The sequence below is a fragment of the Tarenaya hassleriana genome, unplaced genomic scaffold, assembly GCF_000463585.1.
Source record: "Tarenaya hassleriana unplaced genomic scaffold, ASM46358v1 Cleome20, whole genome shotgun sequence".
Taxonomy (NCBI): domain Eukaryota; kingdom Viridiplantae; phylum Streptophyta; class Magnoliopsida; order Brassicales; family Cleomaceae; genus Tarenaya; species Tarenaya hassleriana.
The window spans coordinates 1,109,546-1,117,810 of record NW_010965373.1 but is presented as its reverse complement, the minus strand read 5'-3'; the positions used below and the strand labels follow the sequence as shown (position 1 = coordinate 1,117,810).

General features: G+C 39.8%; 3 protein-coding genes across 3 annotated transcripts; 2 read left to right on the top strand and 1 right to left on the bottom strand.

Annotated features, from left to right (window-relative positions):
* Positions 1-716: 716 nt before the first annotated feature.
* Positions 717-3,272, top strand: LOC104813654 (UDP-galactose transporter 1). The gene is made up of 5 exons (XM_010541337.2): positions 717-1,169; positions 1,489-1,738; positions 1,821-2,028; positions 2,339-2,570; positions 2,769-3,272. The coding sequence occupies exons 1-5, from the start codon at positions 1,056-1,058 to the stop codon at positions 2,997-2,999; spliced, it is 1,035 nt and encodes a 344-aa protein (XP_010539639.1). The 5' UTR covers positions 717-1,055; the 3' UTR covers positions 3,000-3,272.
* A 641-nt stretch (positions 3,273-3,913) lies between these two features.
* On the top strand, positions 3,914-6,391 carry LOC104813653 (lysM domain-containing GPI-anchored protein 1-like). Its single transcript, XM_010541336.2, has 5 exons — positions 3,914-4,900; positions 5,319-5,436; positions 5,542-5,703; positions 5,799-5,830; positions 5,930-6,391. The coding sequence occupies exons 1-5, from the start codon at positions 4,243-4,245 to the stop codon at positions 6,199-6,201; spliced, it is 1,242 nt and encodes a 413-aa protein (XP_010539638.1). The 5' UTR covers positions 3,914-4,242; the 3' UTR covers positions 6,202-6,391.
* A 357-nt stretch (positions 6,392-6,748) lies between these two features.
* On the bottom strand, positions 6,749-8,265 carry LOC104813652 (transmembrane emp24 domain-containing protein p24delta5). The gene is made up of 4 exons (XM_010541335.1): positions 7,969-8,265; positions 7,332-7,547; positions 7,162-7,238; positions 6,749-7,084 (listed from the first exon to the last, which is right to left on the bottom strand). Exons 1-4 carry the CDS (start codon positions 8,188-8,190, stop codon positions 6,940-6,942), a joined length of 660 nt encoding a protein of 219 aa, XP_010539637.1. The 5' UTR covers positions 8,191-8,265; the 3' UTR covers positions 6,749-6,939.

Below are 8,265 nucleotides of genomic sequence, written 5' to 3'. Positions count from 1 at the left end.
TTTTAGAAGTTAAATGCATTTTTATATCGTAAAAGAGTTGTAGGGAAAATAATAAACAAGAATAAGTTGTTCATACACTTTTTAGGAAATGCTGTCTATTTCTTACATAATATCCACTTGTCTATATATATATATTAAATTATTTGTAAGTTTTTAATATATATATATATATATATATATTCGATTTTCAAATATTTCTCTATAATTTTAATACAAAAAGTGTCATTTTACAGTTGTGATATAAATTTTTTACGAATTATATTTTAAAATAGGTACAATATATTTTTCAAAAAGAAAATAGGTATATTAATTGATGCCATTATAGATATTTATTTATAATTTTACTATACGTGAAAAGTCCAAAAAAATATTTATATAAAAACAGAGAATGTAGTTCTTCATATTGCCAAAACAAGCAGATGTATAAAAAAATTCCTTGAAAAATAATTCTGTTTCGTTTTTACAAATGTATAAAAAAATTTATTAACCAATTTACGGGTCAATTAAGATTAACATGTGAATCTTTATAAAATAGTGACATTCAAAATTAGTTTTGAATATAAGATCACAAAATATATTCAAAAACAATTTTGATTAGAAATAAATAACATACTAGAGAACGAATTACTAGGAAATAAAAGGAAGCTCTTTTTTCTTCACATAAAAAAAGGTTTTTTTCCTTGTTTATGGAAACCTACGGAAAAGCAAAAAACATTATTTTCATGGCATGAGAGAGAGAGAGAGAGAGAGAGAGAGAGAGAGAGAGAGAGACGTTTAAGATTGATGAGCAAAGAAGATTTCGAAACAAATCACATGGAAGAAGAGCATACTTCCACCGTTACCCTCTTCTCCTCTCATTCTCATTAGGGTTTTTTATGTTTCTCCCCTTTGCCTCTTTCTATTCAGCTTCGCATCTGGGCTCTTGTCTCTCTCTCCGTTTTCCCCACTGATTCACTTCTTAAAACCTGTGAATTTTGGTGGGTTTTTTTTGTTTCGTCGTTCTGATTCTGTAATTGCAAGAATTTTTTCCGCGAGATAAGAGGATAGAGAGAGATATGGAGGAGGGCGGTAATCTGTTGCAGTGGGGTATGGTCAGATCTCTGTTAGCGATTCTACAATGGTGGGGTTTCAATGTCACTGTTATCATCATGAACAAATGGATCTTCCAGGTATCGTTTCCCCATCATTCTCATCCAATTCGATGATATGGGTTTATGCTGCTGAATTCAACCCGTTTACGTTTTCATGTATTGTTTTGATCCGATCCGTGCTCTAAATCTGATATGGGTTGCTAGGGATTTGTAGTGTTTGTTCCACTTTGTTGATCGACACATTGGAATTTCAAATTTTCGAGATCATTGTTGGTTTTTGTTGTTCATTTGAATTCGATACAAATCCTTCAATTTGCTTCATCTGATATGCGGTGTTCATGTCTGAATCGTATTGAGGATACATAATACTTCAAAAAATGAATCCAAAACTTTGCAGAAACTGGATTTCAAGTTTCCGTTATCAGTGTCGTGTGTTCACTTCATATGTTCATCCATCGGAGCTTACGTCGTGATCAAAGTGCTGAAGCTTAAACCTTTGATCGTGGTTGACCCCGAAGACCGGTGGAGAAGGATCTTCCCAATGTCCTTCGTGTTCTGTATCAACATAGTATTGGGAAATGTCAGCCTTCGTTACATCCCGGTTTCGTTCATGCAGACCATAAAATCCTTCACTCCTGCAACCACAGGTTGGGTTTTGCTGAACCATTGAGATGAATCATGAACTGAAATGAGTGATAATTACTGATCATTCGGGTATTTCTTGAGCAGTTGTGTTACAGTGGTTGGTGTGGAGGAAATACTTTGACTGGCGTATATGGGCGGCACTGGTTCCCATCGTCGGAGGAATCCTCTTGACCTCTGTTACAGAGCTTAGTTTTAACATATTCGGGTTCTGTGCCGCGTTATTTGGATGTTTGGCTACTTCAACAAAGACCATTCTTGCCGAATCTCTTCTCCATGGTTACAAGTTTGACAGGTTACTGCTCTTTTCTGGGTCTCTTCTTCGAGTTTTCTTTCCCGAGATGTTGCCGTGATACTCTTAGTCTTACTGGTGGTTCTTCCTTGTTGGGCTTGATATGCATTCATCATGCTTGCAGACTCTACAAAACCGGTTTAGGAGATGTGTAACCTATTCTCGTGCTGAGGTCACATTGACATAAAGTCATAGACTTTGGAAACTAATTGAATAGTATCTGTCTATGAATGAGAAAGATCTGATCAGATTCTCTGTTTTCCGCCTATGGAACTGACTTTTTTCTTCTCCCGTTTTATTTGTCTCCGTGTAGTATAAACACAGTATACTACATGGCACCATTTGCCACTATGATTCTCGGGATACCGGCCATTTTGCTTGAAGGCAATGGAATAGTGGATTGGTTTCAAGCTCACCCATCTCCTTGGTCAGCCCTCATGATAATTTTCAGCTCTGGTGTGCTCGCCTTCTGTCTCAACTTCTCCATTTTCTATGTCATTCACTCAACAACAGCAGTCACATTCAACGTAGCGGGAAACCTTAAGGTAATCATCAGTTAGTTCTATCCCTCACAGATCCAAAACCCACAAGAAATAAAAGAAATCCCAAACTACTAATCCCTACTCGGCCTCAGCTCCTTGGGGTCGGCTGGCAGTTTCTCTTTTCCCCGTGAAACATATCCGGGACTTTTTGCATTGGATATTTCATCCAATTCATGTGGGTATTTACTTGTGTTTTTGCAGGTAGCAGTGGCGGTTCTAGTGTCGTGGTTGATATTCCGTAACCCGATCTCGGGAATGAACGCTGTTGGATGTGGAATAACGCTCATCGGTTGCACGTTTTATGGATATGTGAGGCATATGCTCTCCCAGCAACCACCTGGAACTCCTCGAACACCTCGGACCCCGAGGACCCCGAGGAACAAGATGGAGTTGCTCCCTCTTGTCAACGATAAAGCCGAGGGTAAAGACTGAAGGATGGCATTGCAATTCTTGAGGTCTACAGTTATTACTGTAAGTGAAACTGATACTACTGATACTGCAGAGAGAATTTAGTACTACTCAGATACATGGATGGTGGATTTGGTCATATGATTCATGAACATTTCATTATTATCATCCATGAAAATGAACATGAAACTTTTTTAAGTTATGCTATTTTATTCGACCTCAGATTGTAGAGAAGTAACTTTTTTTTGTCTTGGGTTTCTGGTTATAGCAAATATATATGACTTCCTTGTTATATGATTCCCCCTGTTCTATTGCAGCCAAAGATTTTACATTAGCTTTGCAATGAAAATCCATCCAAACAGGGCTTTATTCTTTGCTTTGGATCCTCAAAAGTAAAGATGGGCTTTATGTGGGCCTCAACTTGTTAATTTACAATAATGCCATTCGGTTCGGGTTATTGTAAAACCTACCCGAACTTGGTACTACCTAAGAAATTTAAATCCGGTTTTAATCTAGATGAAGTATTTATCTCTATCTCCTTTGATTTATGTAAAGTATTTTTATTTTATTTAAATAAAATATGTTTTATCACAAAACATGATTGAGTTGAAGTTTTGTCGTATGTTTATTTTCAAAAATGCATATTTAATATGCTCGAATTTGTTTAGTTGTAATTGAGTTAGGGATAAAATATTATGCACTATTATATTTTTTACTGATGATTTTTTTAATGTGGGTACACGTCTGATGGTTCAAAATGAATTTGGATACATAAATAAAACCATTAATTCGTGATATGAAGTTGAATCAACGATTATCCAAGCGATTCATTAAACCGGTTTGATTGAACCGACCGGTTTGTATAAGGGGCAAATCAGTCATTAAGAAAAAAGATGTTATTGTCTCGGAGATCGTAAAGCTGCCGTTGTCTGTTCGCTCTGTGCAACACACTTGTCTGCTACCCTCTCTCTCTCTACTCTTTCAAAAAAGTGAACTTTCCTCTCTCTCCTCTTTAAGGAGGAGAAAACCGGAGAATAAATCTCTCCCTCTTCCGAATCAAACCCTAAACCCAGAAATTTTCCCGAGAAAATCCCCCAAAGTTTTGATATTTCTTGCTTCCAAGCTTCATCTTTTAGCTGTACTTTCAGCAGACACCGGCATTGTTCTGGAGAGAGAGAGAGAGAGAATCTAGAAGAGTTTAAATTTCGTAAAACCGTTTGGGATTTCCTGTTCTACTTGGGAGAAATCGGGAAACTTGTTGATCGAAATGAAAAACCCAGAAAAACCCGTGTTCTTGTTTCTTATTCTAGCTTCCAGTTTCGCGGCCATGGCAACGGCGAAATCCACAATCGAGCCGTGCTCCAACAACGATACCTGCAACGCCATGCTCGGCTACACGCTCTACACCGACCTCAAGGTCTCCGAGATTGCTTCTCTCTTCCAAGTCGACCCCATTTCCGTTCTCCTGGCTAACGCCATTGACATCTCTTACCCAGACGTCGAGAACCATATCCTTCCCGCCAAGCTCTTCATGAAGATACCCATTACTTGTTCCTGCGTCGACGGTATCCGCAAATCCGTGTCGACCCGTTACAAGACTCGCCCTTCCGACACCCTCGGATCGATTGCCGACTCCGTTTACGGCGGTCTTGTCTCGGCAGAGCAGATCCAGGAGGCGAACTCGGTGATTGACCCAACAGTCCTCGATGTCGGGACGAACCTTGTTATTCCATTGCCCTGCACTTGCTTCAATGGCACTGACAATTCTCTTCCTGCGGTATATCTGTCGTATATGGTGAGAGAAGTTGACACCTTGACGGGAATCGCGAGAAGGTACTCGACCACTATTACCGATTTGATGAACGTTAATGCCATGGGAGCTCCTGATGTTAAAGCCGGGGACATTCTCGCCGTGCCATTAACAGGTGTGGTCTAAGTCCTTTTCCTTCGCTGAAAGGGTTTCAAGTTTGAATCCTCTGATATCAATTATGCTTCCTCTACGCCTGTTTCGTTCTTGTTTCCATGGAAGACTTTAACTTATGTTGTTCTATTATCTTAGCAAGAACATGGCTCTCCTAGTGGTCTATGAAGGGATGCTTCCGACAGAAAAGAGTTTCTAGTTTTAGTGTCCTTTTCTGGTTCTTACTATTTTCAAGAAGTTAGTTTGTTCTGCTGATTACTGTTAGTATACTTAAGTTCATTCTTAGTAACTGTATAGGATAGGTTTGGAAATTGCATGAGTCTTCAAACTGTCTATAAGTTGCTTTATCATTTTTGCCCAAGTTTCCTGCTATTACTGGACAGTAACTGACGATAATGTCTATTGCATATAATGCCTATCAGCTTGTGCTTCAAATTTCCCAAAGTACACTTCAGACTACGGGTTGATCGTTCCGAACGGGAGTTATGTTCTTACCGCAGGACACTGTGTGCAATGCAGCTGTGCGCTCGGGAGCCTGGAGTAATTTCCTAGAACCCTTTGGTCTCAATCAGTTTACTCAGTTCATTGGGCTAATCCTGCTATAGCATATTGATTCATTGTTGTCATCTTGTGGGTATGGCGCAGCTTATACTGTGAGCCCGCTTCTCTGGCTGTCTCTTGCTCCGTCATGCAATGCAGAAACAGCAATCTCATGCTTGGGAATATCACGTCAATGCAGAGCACCGGCGGTTGTAACGTCACAACCTGCAGTTACAATGGTTTTGCCAATGGAACCATCTTGACTACGTAAGATACGCTTAGAATAATGTCCTCTTATCGTTTGCCCTCTTAATGGCTACAATCGAATCACCATTCACCCTTCTCTCCCTTTTAAACTTTAGGTTGTCGGTGTCTCTTCAACCACGATGCCCAGGTAAGTTTAAGCATTTCATCGAAACAATCAGGGGTTAGTATAGTATCTGAACTTAAACATGAATCCAATACTCATTATTAACTGAAATGGTGAATGCAGGAACAAAACAGTTCACTCCACTTATAGCCCCACCTGATACTCTTCCTAAAGATATGATGTATGCACCAGCACCTTCACCCGAGTTTGACGGCTTAGGACCCATAGCATCGGCTCCAAGGTCATCCGTTCTTCCTTCAAGCGGTTTCCTCCCGGGAGTAAACCCAGCCAACGGTCCAGCCGGGAGTGTCTCAGCTGCTTCCATCTCAGTGAGCCACTCACCAATTGCCTTTCTGATCTCCATTGCATCATTCTTGTTTGTTCTTTCTGTTTGATCCGACATTATTGCTTGTTTTCACTGGTGAACATTAGACAACGCAAGGTTATCTGCGCCTTCTGTTCTGTGCGTATTTATCTTTTTCCATTGATGGAACCTTGATTTGTTTGTCTACTTATCTGCTTCATGAAATTCTTTTGTTACCAAACTTGTGCATTCGGTTTTAGTTCTGATCATTGGTTGCTTCAGTGTGATCGTAGATATCAACGATTTTTTTCTTCTTCGGGTTTTAGTTGTTGTTCTTGAGCCATCAGTTAGAGAGTCGAGATTGGATTTTTACCAAACCTTCGGTTGGAATGCGTAAGGAAGAACAACAAAAGGTAAACCCCTTGCTTCCCAAGTGTAATAATATTCTGAAAAACGTGACAATATAATAAGCATTAGACAGGAAAACTCGTGTCCCTAAAGATAATATATCTTCACAATCTCATCTTCGATTCTCCGACCAGACCTTTAACTGCATTGGTGGCCGCTTCGCCACATCAGATACTGACTGCTATTTATAGAAAACGGGCTTATAGAGGGGAAAGAACAGAAAACAAAAATAGAAACCAAGTGTTTGTGAAGTTGTATATCCAACAGAAATCATACACGGGTAAATGAGAAAGATATTATTTTGTTGTCGGAAACAACCATTGGAAATAAAATGGTACAACTTTGTAAAATTCTCTGTCATGTCTATAATGATTCTACAGTATTGATCTAAATCCCTCTCTTTCTCTTAATGGTATGTGTTTTAGATAAGTTTCTTCTTCTGGAAATATCTTTTCAAGTACCATATCTGCCAACCCGAAACCAAGAGGCAAAGCCCGAGTGACATTATGCTGAACCAAGCCACTCTCGAGTTGGTCACTTCGCTCACTTCCCGCATCTCGGACTCCCTGTCTCAACAATCCATTGTTATGTTCTAGTTCGAGAACCCGAGTATTCTGTTTTAGCAGTGGAAAGAAGCATATACCTGGCTTTGAGGTAATTCAAGTTTTCATGAATTGCCTGCACAAATCCTTCGAGTCTTTTTAACTGAAGCTCAACACCCTGTACAGACCCGTTTGAAACGAAACCAAACCCGTGTCACACACGAGAGAGAAAGAATTAGAAATGGCGAGAAAGAGGAGTAATTTAGCTTGCCTCCATCTTTTCCTTCTTAGCAACAGAGTCCCAATCTTTGGCTGCAATGCCGATCTTCCAATCGATTCCAAGGGTTATGGGAGTGGTTTGTTGATGCTGACTCGAATCAATCCAGAAACAGGCCAAGTAATTTCCGGATTCTTGAGTGGTGAATGCAAACTGACTATGGGTTACGTTTTCTTGGTGGTGGAGGGTGTTGCCATAAGGAGATGTCACCTACAGAAGTAAATCAGAGACATTAGACAAAAAAAAAATGACAACTTTATCAAACCCCAAGTATTGCTATGATTTCCCTCATCATACAAATCAATTGGGGAAAAAACGTATGTTTGAAAAGATCATCTCCTCTATCATCGATCAAAACCAGAAGAACCACATAAAGCATATGTGATGTCCAAATTCCCTGCTCCTATGGATCCAAACTTCACAAATTGACTCCGTTTGGCAAGCAATAGCCAAATCTCGAATCTCAAATGCAGAAACACATTAAAGAGTTGTTCTAAACTACCACGAGAATTCGGAGAAACAGAACATGCAGAACCCCAAATAGATTCAATCCCACGAAATTGAACTAAGCAATCGCTTCACAGAATTGAATTTTCCTCTCGAAGATTCTACAGAACAATCGAAATCGCACCTTAGAAGAAACTGTGGGAGAGTTATTAGGATTATGCTCGTCGACGACATAGTAATCGGCCAAAACAACAACGTTGCTCTGTATCTCCTCGGAGATGCACTTCGTCCCCGACGTCGGAATCGACAACCAAATAGCTTTGCTGCAATGAAAAGTCAAACAGAGAAACAACACGACCAATTCCGTAGCAAGAGCTCGCGACATAACCGATCCTCTCGTCGCCATTGAAGAACCAAAAAACACAGGTTCTCTTCTCCTTTGCGTCGTCGTCGGGTCTAAAGCCCAGAAAAATTGTCAAAC

Bases quoted from the DNA above. Each gene is read 5' to 3' on its own strand.
- LOC104813654 (XM_010541337.2), top strand. From the start codon at position 1,056: ATGGAGGAGGGCGGTAATCTGTTGCAGTGGGGTATGGTCAGATCTCTG. The intron at 2,029-2,338 runs GTTACTGCTCTT...GTCTCCGTGTAG, and splicing joins CATGGTTACAAGTTTGACAG to TATAAACACAGTATACTACA. The intron at 2,571-2,768 runs GTAATCATCAGT...GTGTTTTTGCAG, and splicing joins ACGTAGCGGGAAACCTTAAG to GTAGCAGTGGCGGTTCTAGT.
- LOC104813653 (XM_010541336.2), top strand. From the start codon at position 4,243: ATGAAAAACCCAGAAAAACCCGTGTTCTTGTTTCTTATTCTAGCTTCC. The intron at 5,437-5,541 runs GTAATTTCCTAG...GGTATGGCGCAG, and splicing joins TGTGCGCTCGGGAGCCTGGA to CTTATACTGTGAGCCCGCTT. The intron at 5,831-5,929 runs GTAAGTTTAAGC...TGGTGAATGCAG, and splicing joins TCTTCAACCACGATGCCCAG to GAACAAAACAGTTCACTCCA.
- LOC104813652 (XM_010541335.1), bottom strand. From the start codon at position 8,190: ATGGCGACGAGAGGATCGGTTATGTCGCGAGCTCTTGCTACGGAATTG. The intron at 7,548-7,968 runs GTGCGATTTCGA...TTACTTCTGTAG, and splicing joins CTCCCACAGTTTCTTCTAAG to GTGACATCTCCTTATGGCAA. The intron at 7,085-7,161 runs GTATATGCTTCT...TTGTTGAGACAG, and splicing joins TTGAATTACCTCAAAGCCAG to GGAGTCCGAGATGCGGGAAG.